Source organism: Rhinoraja longicauda, chromosome 21, assembly GCF_053455715.1.
Source record: "Rhinoraja longicauda isolate Sanriku21f chromosome 21, sRhiLon1.1, whole genome shotgun sequence".
NCBI classification, from domain to species: domain Eukaryota; kingdom Metazoa; phylum Chordata; class Chondrichthyes; order Rajiformes; family Arhynchobatidae; genus Rhinoraja; species Rhinoraja longicauda.
The window spans coordinates 17,551,376-17,566,611 of record NC_135973.1 but is presented as its reverse complement, the minus strand read 5'-3'; the positions used below and the strand labels follow the sequence as shown (position 1 = coordinate 17,566,611).

The window sequence follows — 15,236 nt, the reverse complement described above, 5'->3', positions numbered from 1 at the left end:
ACTCTGGATTAAAGTGGGAAACTAAAAAGGTACCGTATCATCATCTTCCATCACAACACTGTCCTCCAGAGCATCCTCTTCACTTCCTTCCTCAGCACTCAACTGAGATTCTTCAATGGATTTCTGGGAATCTCCGATGGTCACAGTTTCAATGACAATCCCAGAATTCCTCATGGCCTGACAGATCAGATTCTCATTGGTCGTCTCCTCTGGAGCCAGATCCGTAGAAACAGGTGACTAGACAAAGAAAACAATATTGATCATTGTCTCTGCTTTATTAAAAGAAATATGAACATTTGAGTCAAAGTATTCTTCTGATTCCCAACTTCAGTTAGGTCTTCCTTTAACACATATGATTTATTGATCAATAGTGTCGGAAAATAACTGCAGATGCTGGTTTAAATCGAAGGCCGACACAAAATGCTGGAGTAACTTAGCGGGTCAGGCAGCATCTCAGGAGAGAAGGAATGGATGACGATTCGGATCGAGACCCTTCTTCAGACTGATGTCAGGGGAGGGGGTGGGAGAAAGATAGGGTGTAGTCGGAGACAGGAAGACTAGTAGGAGAACTGGGAAGGGGGAGGGGTTAGAGAGGGGAAGCAGGGACTACCTGAAGTGGGAGAAGTCAATGTTCAAACTGTTGGGGAGTAAACTGCCAATGGAGGAGGCCCAGGACAGAGAGGGTCAGATTAGGAATAGAAGAGTTGAAGTGCTGAGCCACCGGGAGGTCAGGTTGGTGGAGACGGACTAAGCGGAGGTGCACAGCGAAACGATCGTCGAGCTTGCTCTTGGTCTCGCCGATGTAGAGAAGTTGACATCTGGAACAGTGGATACAATAGATGAGGTTGGAGGACGTGCAGGTGAACCTCTGCCTCACCTGGAAAGACTGTTTGGGTCCTTGGATGGAGTCGAGGGGGGGAGGTAAAGGGACAGGTGTTGCATCTCCTGCGGTTGCAGGGGAAAGTACCTGGGGAGGGGATTTGGGTGGGGACGAGTGGACCAGGGAGTTTCGGAGGGAACGGTCTCTGTGGAAAGCAGAAAGGGGTCGAGATGGGAAGATGTGGCCAGTGGTGGGATCCCGTTGGCGATGGCGGAAATGTTGGAGGATAATTTGTTGTATGCGACGGCTGATGGGGTGGAAGGTGAGGACAAGGTGGACTCCATCCTTGTTACGAATAGGGAGAGGGGAGTAAGAGTGAAGTTACAGGATATTGAGGAGACCCTAGTCAGAGCCTCATCTATAATGGAAGAAGTTTCCATTAGGACATCACCGATGCTCTAGTATGGAACACCTCATCCCGGGCGCAGATGCGGCGTAGACGGAGGAATTGGGAGCAGGGGATAGTTTTTACAGGAAACAGGGTGGGAAGAAGTGCAGTCAAGATAGCTATGGGAGTCAGTGGGTTTGTAGTAGATGTCGGTCACTAGTCTGTCTCCTGTGATGGAGATAGTGAGATTCAGAAACGGTAGGGAGATGTCGGAGATGGTCCAAGTATATTTAAGAGCAGGATGGAAATTAGTGGTGAAATTGATGAAGTCAGTGAGTTCTGCATGGGTACAAGAGGTAGCACCAATGCAGTCATCAATGTAGAGAAGGTAGAGTTCGGGGATAGGGTCAGTGTACGCCTGGAACAGGGATTGTTTGACATACCCTACAATGAGGCAGGCATAGCTAGGGCCCATGCGAGTGCACATAGGGTTGGGTTTGGAGGAAGTGGGAAGAGTCAAAGGAGAAGTTGTTGAGGGTAAGGACCTGCTCTGCTAGGCGGAGGAGCGTATTGGTAGATGGAAATTGGCTGGTTCTGCGGTGGAGGAAGAAACAGAGGGCTTTAAGACCCTCTGAGTGGGGGATGGAGGTGTCGAGTGACTGGACATCCAGTGTAAAGATGAGGGAATGGGGGCCTGGAAAACGGAAGTTAATGAGACAGAGTGCATGTGAGGTGTCTTGGACATAGGTAGGGAGGGATCAGACCAGGGGGATAGGATGGAGTCGGGGTAGGTGGAAATTAATTCAGTAGGACATGAACAGGCAGAAACAATGGGTCTGCCAGGACAGTTCTGTTTGTGGATTTTGGGGAAATGATAAAAGCGGGCCGTGCGGGGCTGGGGAATGATAAGGTTGGAGGCTTTAGGGGGCAGAGAGCCGGAAGAGATGAGATGATATATAAACATAGCACAAAAAGTAAGGACATTTGTGTTTGGTAGATTATTTCTTTGTTGTAACAATGCTTCTTGGCAATAAATCTTATACCGTTGGAAAGCCTGTTTATTTCCCTTTTAAATGGTGCCACATTTGTAAGGAACATGCATTTGTGGGATGAGCAGCAGAGCTGAGTATATGGGTTGCGCCCATGAAAAATTTGCAAAATCTTCTCTGCCAATGCCAAACAGTTTATTCTGCTGTTGCTATTGACTCTTGTTTTGAGCTTCTGGTACCCCCAGGTGCTGACAATCAGGTGCCTGATTGGCACCTGATTGGCAGCATCTGTGAGCATGGGTCCTGCTACAGTGGTCAGTAGGTGTCTGCTCCAAGAATCGGCATGCCACGTTTGACTGATCTGGATAGGGCCCGTGCAATAGGGCAACTTCAAGCTGGTGTTCCGCAAAACCAAGTTGCAGCATTATTTGGAGTGAGCCCTAGTACCATCTCCAAAGTGAAGGCCAAGTTCCATATAACGGGGGATGTCAGAGACAGGCCGCGAAGTGGGCGTCCCAAGAAAACGACACCCGAAGAAGACCGTTTCCTCACCCTGTCAGCACTTAGGAACCGTAGGCTGTCTTCTACAGATTTGCAGTCAAGGTTTGCAGGGCGATATGGCCGACGGCTCTCTGCCCAGACAAGTCGGAACAGACTGCACGCAGCCGATCTCCGGTCTCATAGGGCTGCCGGGAGGCCTGCCATGACTGCCCTTCACCGTCAGGCCCATTTGTGCTGGTATCGGCAACACGTGCACTGGAACCTGAACATGTGGAGGAACGTTATGTTCAGCGATGAGTCCAGATTCTGCCTACGGCAGTTGGATCATAGGGTCATAGTGTGGAGAAGACGCGGAGAACGCTATGCTGATTGCTGCACCGATAGAGTAACATCTTTTGGTGGAGGCAGTGTGATGGTGTGGGGCGGCATCTCCCTCACTGGAAAAACGAGGCTTGTCATCATTGGAGGCAATCTCAATGCAGAGAGATATCGAGATGAGATTCTGCAACCAGTGGCAATCCCATATCTCCACAGTCTGGGACCGAACTCTATCCTCCAAGATGACAATGCTCGCCCCCACAGAGCAGGGTTTCTCAGAGACTACCTCCAGAATTTGGGAGTGGAGAGGATGGAATGGCCTGCCAGCAGTCCTGACCTCAACCCCATTGAACACCTGTGGGATCAGCTTGGGTGTGCTGTTCGTGCCAGAGTGACCAACACAACCACGTTGGCTGACTTGCGACAAATGCTGGTTGAAGAATGGGATGCCATCCCACAACAGTGTGTGACCAGGCTGGTGACCAGCATGAGGAGGAGGTGCCAGGCTGTTGTGGCTGTGTATGGTTCTTCCACACGCTACTGAGGCTCCTATTTATTAAATGAATAAATTGTTAAATTGCCAATACTTCAATCATCCAATCCACCAAACAACACCGAACAAGAGTCAATGGCAGAATAAGCTGTTTGGCATTGGCAGAGATTTGGCAGATTTTTCATGGGCGCAACCCACATACTCAGCTCTGCTGCTCATCCCACAAATGCATGTTCCTTACAAATGTGGCACCATTTAAAAGGGAAATAAACAGGCTTTCCAACGGTATAAGATTTATTGCCAAGAAGCATTGTTACAACAAAGAAATAATCTACCAAACACAAATTTCCTTACTTTTTGTGCTATGTTTATATACTAGATCAAGTGGACCCGTTGGGCCCAAACCTCTCCTGCATTGGTGCAGCTTCCCTGACTTTCTTCCACTGTTCTGCCCATGAAATTCAGCATTGTCATGATTTGCGTTTTCAAGATTATAAATTGGATTTTGTAACAAACAGTTCAACAAACAAGATGAACTGAACTAAACTCAACTAAAACTCTCATCTTGTTTGTTTGTCAGTTGTCGGGTTGTACGTACCCGAAATACAGCCAAAACGGTACACAATAGCACAACAATTTTAGGCCCACCTTACTCACCATTGGCCTGCGGTTCAAATGTTTGTTATATTTTAAAAGTTATTCACTTTTTAAATTTTAAAAACCACTTTTTAAACTTTAATAAATCCCTTTTCCACTTTCCCTGCCCGTCAGCCGTGTTCGACTTCACAATGGGAACCCAACAGGACCGCGCCTGCGCAGTTGGGGCCTGTTGAACTAATACATAAGATGGACACCGGATCCGTGCGTGCGCAGTTGGGGAGGGTTGCCGCTCGGAGTGGGGTGCGACACGCCTGAGTTACGGGAGTGGTGGGAGTCAGGGGAGGAGAACTCTCCTGCTGCTGGCAACCGCGATGGTCACCCGGGCCCTCTCCCCTTCCCTCTCCCCCCTTGCCCGTCCCCGAGGAAGACTCCCCTGCCGACAACTGGTCCACGGGTCGTCAGTTGGGGGAGAGTTGCCGGGCCCGCAGGAGAGGTTTGGACCCAACGGGGGTTGCCGGACCCACAGGAGAGGTTCGGGCCCAACTGGTACACGCCCATCTAGTTCAAATTAAAAGTCAGTGTATTCAATATTTATTAGGTTACAAGAAAAGCTTCTAAAGCTTTTTTATAAAAGTTTAAAGGTTAAAAGGTTAGCTCAAGGAAGATATGCAATGAAGTCAACCATTTTGTACTTTGCTTTTTTTTTATACATAGAATCTTTCACAACTGCAATTTCATTAAAATGTGGCAGTCAATAAGGAATTTTGTAAGTGACAATCATCGCTTGTACAGTAATGTGATAATGACCAGATAATCTGATTTAATTGTGTTATCTATGGGAAAAAATTGAAAAGAATTATCCTCAAAATTATGCCGTCGTATATTTTGCATCTATTATGACCTTTGGTTTAATGTCCTTTCTGAAAAATGAAACTTCTGACCACATACATTCCTGAATACTGCAAAGGAATACCATTCTTGATTTATATTCTCAAGTGTCTGAACGGAGACTTGAACCCTGAACCTTCAAGGTAAGACAGTAATTCTGCTGAATAAGTTGTTTGCCTCCAAAGGATTGTAAAAAAATGTTTCAGGGATAACAGAAGATGATGAGGAAGACATCTCTTTCTAGGAACAAATTAAAAAAATTAATGGGATATTTAAACAAAAAATCAGAATGCTCAATTCAAATACAGAAATCACTACGCAGGAAATTGTAGAAACACGTGTGGCAATCTATTTTAAAATTATGCCAAAGGTTTGAAATGTGGTCAGTTACTTGCCTGTTTATGAAAGGAGATACAACATGGAATTATGGGCCTGTTACATTTCTTTATTTCTGGCTAAATTAAATCCTAAACTATGAGGTTTTGTGTATTGTTCAACATATTTTATAGAAAAAAAACCCTTTCTTTTCTGTATGATTTAATTCTTTAAAGATGACATTTTTGACCATTTCTGACCCAAGGTACCTGGGTGTGTTGCTGATAATTTACCTGCAGTCTCTTTGTAGCTTCAGAATCTAGAGCTTGGCTCACATTATGAACCTGCACTTCCTCAATGCTTTCTTCAGAATTCGTAAGCACACTGATCACTGCTGTTGTTTCTGGAGACTCTGGTACTGCTGTCGAAACCAACTCTTCTATCGGTTTATCTTCTATCTGTTTATTTACTGTAAGATAACAAAGATTAGCTGTAGAAAACAAATGCAAGTGTTACTTCACACAAACCTACAACCACTATTTTAACAACTACAAAGCCTAGCCCACTATTTTGCCGATTGGTGATATGGAATACACGACCACAGGCAGCCAACCCATCAGCAATTGCCCCATCCATTATTACAAAGAAAGCATTTTTTTTTAAAATTAAAAATATTAGTTTCTGTATATATGCTGTCTAATCAATAAACAACAAATCTAAAATTTGAATAGGAGTGTAGTTAACTGCAATTTTTATATTTGTAATTATTACTAAATTCAACTGCGAAGTGGCTATCCACCAGCTGCCACTAAGGGCTCATTGACAATCAATTTATTTCCTTTCCTCCTTGACTGTTTTTGTTCAGGGGAATTAGGCATAATGGATACATCACAAGTCAAATAATCCAGACACATGGGATCAGGTTCACTGTGGCACATGGGGAATTTAAATCAGGCAGTTAAAAAAAAACATTTGGAAAAAATAGCTCCAATCAGCAATGAAACCGTGACTTTTGAAAACCCATTGATTTCAATAACGTCCTTAAGGGAAAGAAATCTGTCATCCCCACTCAGACTGCCCTATACTTAATTCTTGATTCACAACAACTCTGTTAAGTCTTTATAGCTCACTGGAACAATTTAACAAAACAAGCAAAGGTTCGCAACTACCATCTTAAGGGCAATTACAAAGAGAAATGTGGAGCTTGCTAATACTGCTGTATCCCATGAGCAAATTTAAAATAGAACCTGTTTATCATTGATAAGACTGGAAGACAGAAAAGGACGTGGCAGAGGGAGTCCGTTGATGTTCTCCATACCCATTTCATTATTCAACTACACCAGGCTGATTTCTATCTAACCTCCATCTACATGCCTTGCTTGTGTAATCCTGATTACTCTCCTGAACAAATTATAAATCTCAATTTTCAAAATTTCAAGTGGCATAATCCTATTACTGCACCCCAGTACTGATACCCTTGGGAAGGAAGATAATTCCAGATTTCCATGTTGTTTTGAGGAGAGCTTCCTGATATTATTCCCAAATGGTCTCCAAATTTCCAATGCCCCCTGTTCTGGATTTCCACCCAACAACTGATATAGCATCTATCCTTACTTTCTCATTAATTGCCTGATATGCAACCTGTCCTTTTGAATCAACTCCTTAGGTCCCAACACCATGACCACAGTGCAGCAGGCAGCACCTTGCCACAGTCAGTAGAGTTGCAGGCTCAGAACTACAGCAACTCCGGTTCAATCCTAACCTTTAGTGCTTCTGTATGGAGTTTACATATTCTCCCTGCGACCCTAGATTGTATCTGGATACACCGGGTTCCTCACAGATACCATAGATGTTCAGTCAGTATGTTAACTGGCTACTATAAGTTGCCCCTGTTACTTGAGTGGTTGGATGTTGGGGGAGCTGATAGAATGCAGGAGAAAATAAAATGAATTAGGGTAGGATTAATGTAAAATTGAATGATTGAAATGTGACTTGGTGGTCCCATGTAGTATCTATGACCTCATGCCAAAATTTCCTTATTGGCAGGTCTCACCAATATTTAATTCAGCTGTAAAAAAATACTTTAATCCCTTTGGTTCCAGTCCCCTTAAGGTAAATGCTAACATTCTAGTACCCTCAGCTGGAAACTAATTTGAGCCTGCATGATTCACTGGCCTGAATCACTGTGTCTTGCCTTAACCTATTTTATAAACAGTCTTTATCCAATGCGGTGACCATGGCCAAAATTTCAAATGGATAATATGTAATATAATGCATTTGATCTGTGCCATACCTTCTTCAGTTTCAGGTTTATTCACCGATTCATCTTGGCTGGTTGTTGAAATTAATTTCATCTGCTGGAACTTCACTTTCTCTGTACAAGGAGTGATGGCCTTCAGATGGCGAGTGAGTGCTCCAGATTCCCGAAAACTCACCCCACACATCCGGCACTTATACGGCCGCTCATCTGTGAAACAACATTACAGCTGCTTAAACCTCCAAAGAAAACTTCAGCAATCCTTCCAAAGCAAGCTAATATGCTGGACATTCACTCTCTTTCTCAAGAGTTCAATGGCTAAATCATGCAATATTATTTCACCTATGATTGCACTAACACAAGCTGTCAAACTAACAAAACTAAAACAAGCTCAGCTTTACAAAACTCAGCCTACTCATGCAGTAAACTGCATAATGTAATGAAGTCACTCTTATTGATTACATATTGATTACGGTCAGAGGTGATGATATACTGAGACTTGAGGCAAGTGAGAAAAAGTGCGAAAAAAGGGGGATACAGCAAAGTTATAAATCTTTTCAGAAGCTAATGAGCACCACAATGTTATTAAACTGGATTAATATTAGTACAGGTGCAATTAACATTGGGCCACCTGTTTAATTCACCACAGCTGCAGTAGCATCTCAGTCAAGTTCAGGGAAAAAGAAAATTCAGTCACATACAACATACCGAAAGTTTCAAATAGCTGATGGTACAAAGGAAAAAGAACAGGGTGCTTCTTGCTTAATGAAATGCAAAATGTGTACGAGCCAGAACATTCGCCTCAGATGTGTTTCTCACCTGTGTGTCGTCGATTGTGTCTAACTAAAGATCCCTTGGTTCTGAAAGCCATCCCACATATCTTGCATTTGAAAGGCTTCTTGTCACTATGGGTAACCATGTGTGCCTTTAGGATGACAGCCTGCAAGTACAGCATCAGATCCTCTGAAAGGCTCAAGGCTGGCGGATTCAGTTACACACAAATAACACACTCCAGCTTGAACTTCTGAACTGATATTAGACACAGCAGAAATTAAATCCCATTAACTATACTAATGTTGCAAATCCACAAGGTTGTTAATTAAAACTGTAATAGAGCCCTTTAACTGAGTGCGTGTCCAGAACCTTTACACCCCCCACTTTTCAAAGCATCTGTCTCCTAAATACTTTCAGGACAGATTCCTGGCTGCACGGTTTAGCAGTTCTCTCATGTGCTGTAAATGGAGAATGTTTGTCTACTTTGTGCTTAAAAAAACATTTCACTTGATTATTTTTAAACTAACTTTCTATAACAAAATACTCAACTTTACATTTTATTAATGATTGTAGTTTTATTACCATTTAGTTTGCAATTGCCATCACTCTCAAAGTCTTGGGGATCAAACTGACCGTTTTGAAGGTCTTTTCACAGACTTGACACATGAATCGCCCTTCGTCAGTCAGAACCATCTCATAACTGTTCTTTTCAGCCTCTTCCTCAAAGTTCTTCTGACTATCAGCTTCTTCATTGGTGAGTTGTTCACTCTGCTGCAACTGGGTGTATTCACAGAATTGCTCTTCTGAGATCTGACATTCCTTGGTACTCCCATCATCTGGAATCATAATCACAACTTAGATGGTAAAATGCACCATTGCACTGACCTGAGATGGCACAGCCACACATCCTGAGACAGGCACATTACTGCACTGACTTGAGAAGGATGCAGCTGACAGCCTTGAGAAAGCAAGATAGATGTGATTCGTTAGCAGTTGGGAAGCTACTGGTGAGAATTCTCAGGGGTAGGATTTACTCACATTTGGAAGAAAAAGGACCAACTACAGACAATCAACTGGGCTTTGCTCACAGCAGGTCATGCCTTACTAACTTGATTCGAGTTTTGATGACGAGGTGACAAAGGTGAGCTATGAGCATAGGGTAGTGGATGTTGTCTACATGGATTCTTGGAAGGCATTTGATAAAGTCCTTCAAGATAGGCTGATCCAGAAAATCAAGATTCATGGAATCCACAGTGGTCATCTGGATTCAGAACTGACTTACTAATAGAACACAACGGAAGGATGTTATTCTGGCTGGCAGTCTGTGACCAGTGGAGTTCCTCAGAGATCTATGCTGGGACCTCTACTGTGTGAGAAAATTACCTGGACGTAAATGTAGATGGTTGGTTAGTATGTTTGCAGATAATACCAAAACTGATGGAGTTACGGACAGTGTAGAATGTTGTACAAGAGTTACGTTAATAGTTTTATGGGACTTTGGTAAGGCCGCAATTGGAGTATTGTGTGCAGCTGTTGTCCAATTACACAGGAAAGGTGTGGATGATTTAGAATGGGTGCAGAATGCTGCCGGGACTACAGGATGCTTGCAATAATGAGAGATTGGACAACTCTGGATTATTTTTGTTGGTGTGTCGGAGGCCGAGAGGACACCTAATAGAAGTATATTAAATTATGAATAGCATAGTGTAAACGCTCAATCTTTTTCCTAGGGTGGAAATGTCAAAGAGGGCATGGCTTTAAAGAGAGAGGGGCAGAGATTATAGGAGATGTGCAAGGCAAGTTTTTTTTAATAAACACAGAGTGGTGGGTGTCTGGAATATAATGCCTGGGGTAGTGGTGGAGGCAGATACAATTGAGGCATTTTGGACAGGCACATAGATATGCAGAGAATGGAGGGATAGGGATCACGTGCAAGCAGAGGAGACTGGCCTAACTTGGCATCATGTTCGCCGAAGACACTGTGGGCCAAAGGGCCAGTTCCTGTACTGTACTTCAATATGTTCTAATTAGCCAATCCATTAAAAAAAGGAGTGCTTGTGAAGCACTCTTCTCAGTGGATTTTAAAAGATTAAGGGGACCCTTTGCTGTGAGTTTCACTCGTAGCTGGACACATGTCAAACAGCAGAGATACAAGAGAATGCAGATGTTAGAATCTGGAGGAGTACATCAGGCAGCACCTGTAGTTGGCGTTTCAGGTTTCTGATGCAAAAGACTATTCCTTTCATGCTGCTTGACCCGCTGAGTTTTTCCAGCATTTTTTTTCTGCACACCGTACCTCATTTGAGAGTGTCTGATGCCAGCAATAATGCCCAGGAAGATAAGTGGTTTTGATTTCAAAGCAGCATCTCTCCACTTGACAAGGAGACTGTAAAATAAATATTAAGCTTTTTTCCAATGCTGCCTTACCCGAGTGTGATTTGCTGTTTGTGTCGTGTTGTGGTAGGGAAGCCACAACCAACTGTGAAAGAGTGATTGCTGAGTCCAAGGAGACGGATTCCTGAAAGCACAGAGGAGAGGATGGAAAACATACGAGATGCCAAGCTGGCAAAATCTGTTGCAGTTACACAAATGATTTACATTTGGAAGTTGCAGCTGGAAAGGTGAATAACATAAATCTTCAACATGATGTCTCCTACCTGGTAATTCCTTTCCCTGGGATCCAAGGAGGGAGACTAACCAACAAACCCAGCCAAAGACAGGCAATAATTCTATTTTTTTATTATTTGCATTCATAGATTTAACAGAAAGAGGAGTTGGGGAAGGGAGAGGAGAGAGGGATGGGGGAAGGGGAAGGAAGGAGAAAAGAGGAGGGGTGGGCGGAAGAGGGAAAAGACACTTCTGGGAACAGGTAACAGGAGAGCAAAGGATTGGATTGAGGTGGTGGGCAATAGCTGTAAGCTGGAATGAGCGGATGGGGAGTAAAAATGAGATGGGTAGATGGAGACGGATTGACAAACACGCAGGAATAAGGAGACAAATTAAATTGTAATTTGCAAAGAAATTAGATGACCTCAGATCACATTCTTAAGACTGTTGCAACTGTGATGCAAGTCAATGAAGTGCTGATGGGCAGGACTCAGGAAGGGAAGTCATTAGTGAAAGGAATTTAAAAAAACCCAGCAAGAACAACAAAATGCCAAGTACATGGAGAGATTCTATCCAAGGCACCAACACACAGGACAAGCAACAGCTACCTCAAAGACTGCCTGGCTGACATGGAGATGCTCAGGACCACCTGTGGATGGAGCCTGGATCCGCTGGCATGCTTTCTGCAATTTGTGAGTAATGAACCCATCGAGGCTGCAAAATTCTGCCTGACATCGACCACATTTATGAACATCATGTTCTTCTATAAGAAAGAGCACAAAGTTAACATATCCAGAAGGTGTCACCCAACATTACTCAAATGAAACCAATGTTTTTGATAAGCAAAAAGGAATAAATGAAGAAAAACAGAGGAACAGACAATTTATTATCCAACTGAATGCTGGAATTGGCTGCCGGTGCTCATGGTGTTTGGCAAAAGTCGGCGTTGGGTCCGTTACTTTTCATGTTGTATATTAATGATTTGGATGATGGAATTTATGGTTTTATGGCAAGTTTGTGGATGATACAAAGATAGGTGGATGGGGACAGGTAGTACAGACGAAGCAGGGAACCTATAGAAGGACTTGGATAGGTTGGGAGAGTGGGCAAAGAAGTGGCAGATAAAATAGTGTAGCAAAGTGCACTGTCATGCACTTTGATAGTGGGAATAAAGGCATATACTATTTTCTAAATGGGGAGAGGATTCAGAAATTAGAGGTGCAAAGGGACTTGGGAATGCTGGTGGAGGATTCCCAAAAGGTTAATTTAGAGGTTGAATCTGTAGTAAGAAAGGCAAATGTAATGTTGGCATTCATTTTGAGAGGACTAGAATATAAAAGTGTGGATGCTGAGGCTTTTTAGAGCACTGGTCACACCACATTTGGAATATTGAGAGCAGTTTGTGGACATGAGAACATGGGGATGTGCTGGCATTGAAAGGGGTGCCAGAGGTTTATGAGAATGATGTCAGGCACGATTGGGTTAACGTATAAGTCTTTGACTTATCTGGACCTCCTCACACTGGAGTTTAGAAAGATGATGGGGATCTCATTAAAACTTACCAAATAATGAAAGGCCTAGATAGAGTGAATGTGGAGAGGATGTTTCCACTAATGGAAGGGGGTCTAGAACCAAAGGAGGGAGCCTCAGAATAAAGGACATACCTTTAGAAATCTGATGAGGAGGAATTTCTTTAGCCAGAGGGTGGCGAATCTGTGGAATGCCACAGATGGCTGTAGAGGCCGAGTCTTTCGTTATTTTTAAAGCAGAGATTGATGGTTCTTAATTAGTAAGGTTGTCAATGATTATAGGGAGAAGGGAGAATGGGGTTGAGAGGGAAAGATAGATCAGCCATGATTAAATGACGTAGCCGACTCAATGGATCGAATGGCCTAATTCTGCTCCTATGTCTTATGAACTCTTTGCTCTCATAGGATGATTACATGAAGACAGTAAAATAGTCGCTGCTCCTATGCAATTAATTTTAGAGGGGGATGGGGAGGAGCGCATGTGATAGAGATAAAACGAGAAACCAATTATGTACTGTCCCTCCAAAAATCATAGAGTAAATAGATACTGGGAAAATTGAATCATGAGAGAATTTGTCAGGTGTTGGCAGCTGGGATCAATTGAAGCCCTTAAGAAGTATAAAGGATAGCAAAGTACGCTGAAAAAGGAAATCAGGAGGCCAGAAAGGAGACACAAGATATCTCTCTGAAATGCCATGATCATATCTGCTTCCACCACCAATCTAGGCAGCATGTTCCAGGCACCCACCACTCTCTGTAAAAAAATACAACGCTCTACACATCTCCTTTAAACTTCCCCCTCATGCTTTAAAACTATGCCCTCTAGTCTGACATTTCCATCCTTGGAAAATGTTTCTGATTATTTTCCCCTATATCGCTTCGCAAAATTTATATATTGCTATCAGGTCTCCCCTCAACCTCTGATGCTGTAGAGTAAATAATTCAAATTTGGGCAACTTCTCGTTTTAACTAATACTCTCTAATCCAAGTAATATTCTGAAAAAATCTCTTTTGTGCCCTCTCCAAGCCTCCATATCGTTCCTTTAATAGAACAACCAGGACTGCACACAATACTCCAAATGCAGTCTAATCAGTTTTACAAAACTGCAACATGACTTCCTGACTATTATACTCAATACACAAAGGCAAGCACACCATACGTCTTCTTTACCACTTTATTTGTGCTGCCACTTTCAGGGACCTATGGGATTGGAAACCAAGATCCTTCTAAATATCAATGTTAAGGGTCTTGCCATTACCTGTATACTTATATTCAACCTCACAGGCCCCATAGCAGAAGCGTCCAGGCGCAGGACTGGAAACTGGAGGTGTCCTGAGCTAATTCTGCTACCACCATCATCTATTGTACAAGTGATAGGTCCCACTGATTGTCACCGGAAGCTTGTGTCCCTTTCAGGACGGACGATGACAGTGATGTAACATTTGGAACATAGACGATGGACGCAAAAGAAGATTCAACCTCACAAAGTGCAATATCTCACACTTGCTCAGATTAAACTCCAAGTGATTTGGGAGGCTGGTCTATCTCACACTTGCTCAGATTAAACTCCGTGATTTGGGAGGCTGGTCTAGAAATCCAATTAAATCCAGGGTGAGCTAGCCAAATGGATACAAAATTTGGCCCGACAGAAGGAGTCAGAGGTGGGTAGTGGAAATTTATTTTCAGATTGGAGGTCTGTGACCAGTTGTGTGCTGGATCCCTTGTTATTTGTCATTTATATTAATAATTTGGATGAGAAGGTGTAGGAAAGAAAACTGCAGATGCTGGTTTAAATCGAAGATAGACACAAAATGCTGGAGTAACTCAGCGGGTCAGGCAGCATCTCTGGAGAGAAGGAATGGGTGACGTTTCGGGTCGAGATCCGAAACGTCACCCATTCCTTCTCTCCAGAGATGCTGCCTGACCCGCTGAGTTACTCCAGCATTTTCTGTCTACCTTGGATGAGAATGTGGATGGCCTGATTTGCAAGTTTGCAGATTACACCAATAGTGGTGGGGTATTGTAGTGAAGGTAGTTGTGTAAGATTATAAAAAAGACCCAGATCAATGGGGAAAGTTGGCAAAGGAATGGCAGATAAAATTTAATTCAGATAAATGCAAAGTAATGCATTTTGGGAAGTTAAATTAGGGGAGGGCATACACAATAGATGGCAGGTCCCTGGCGAGTGTTGTAGAAGGGAGACCTTTGGACACAAGTACATCGTTTTCAGAAAGTGACATTGAGAAAAAATGTGGTGAAGATGCATAGCACACTTTCTTTCATCAGGAAGGATATTGAGTACCAGAGTCGGGACATCATGTTACAGCAAAACAGGTTGTTGATGAGACCGCACCCGGAGTATTGTGTGCAGTTCTGGTTCTCACATTATAGGAGGAATGTAGTTAATCTAGAGAGGGTGCAGAATAGTGTTTCTGTCAGTACGGTTTAACTTATGAGAAGCTGGATAGGCTGGGACTGTTTTTAATCAATGAGGCTGAGGGGTGACCTTACAAATGTTCATAAAATCATGAAGGGCATAGGAAAGGTGGTTGTTCACAGACCTTTTCTCAGGATAGAGAAGTCTTAAACTAGTGTTGAAACTAGTTTAGTCTCAACTTAAGGTGAGAGGGGAAAGAATTAAAGGAGACCTGAAGGGTAAGCTTTTGCACAAAGGGTGGTGGATATGGAGGGCGGCACGGTGGCGCAGCAGTAGAGTTGCTGCCTTACAGCGCTTGCAGTGCCGGAGACCTGGGTTC

At 43.3% G+C, this 15,236-nt stretch overlaps 1 protein-coding gene across 6 annotated transcripts in view; it reads right to left on the bottom strand.

Moving 5' to 3' along the window:
- Positions 1 to 15,236, bottom strand: part of e4f1 (E4F transcription factor 1) — a 32,778-nt gene that overhangs the window by 15,897 nt on the left and 1,645 nt on the right. For 3 of the 6 annotated variants that reach the window (XM_078417883.1, XM_078417881.1, XM_078417884.1), the window contains exons 2-8: positions 11,559 to 11,713; positions 10,771 to 10,861; positions 8,977 to 9,179; positions 8,389 to 8,509; positions 7,606 to 7,779; positions 5,606 to 5,802; positions 34 to 237 (exon numbers count right to left, since the gene is read on the bottom strand). In XM_078417883.1, coding sequence (XP_078274009.1) covers positions 34 to 237; positions 5,606 to 5,802; positions 7,606 to 7,779; positions 8,389 to 8,509; positions 8,977 to 9,179; positions 10,771 to 10,861; positions 11,559 to 11,713 — 1,145 coding nt within the window. The remainder of the gene's footprint in view (positions 1 to 33; positions 238 to 5,605; positions 5,803 to 7,605; positions 7,780 to 8,388; positions 8,510 to 8,976; positions 9,180 to 10,770; positions 10,862 to 11,558; positions 11,714 to 15,236) is intronic. The other 3 variants (XM_078417885.1, XM_078417882.1, XM_078417886.1) reach the window with 2 other exon arrangements.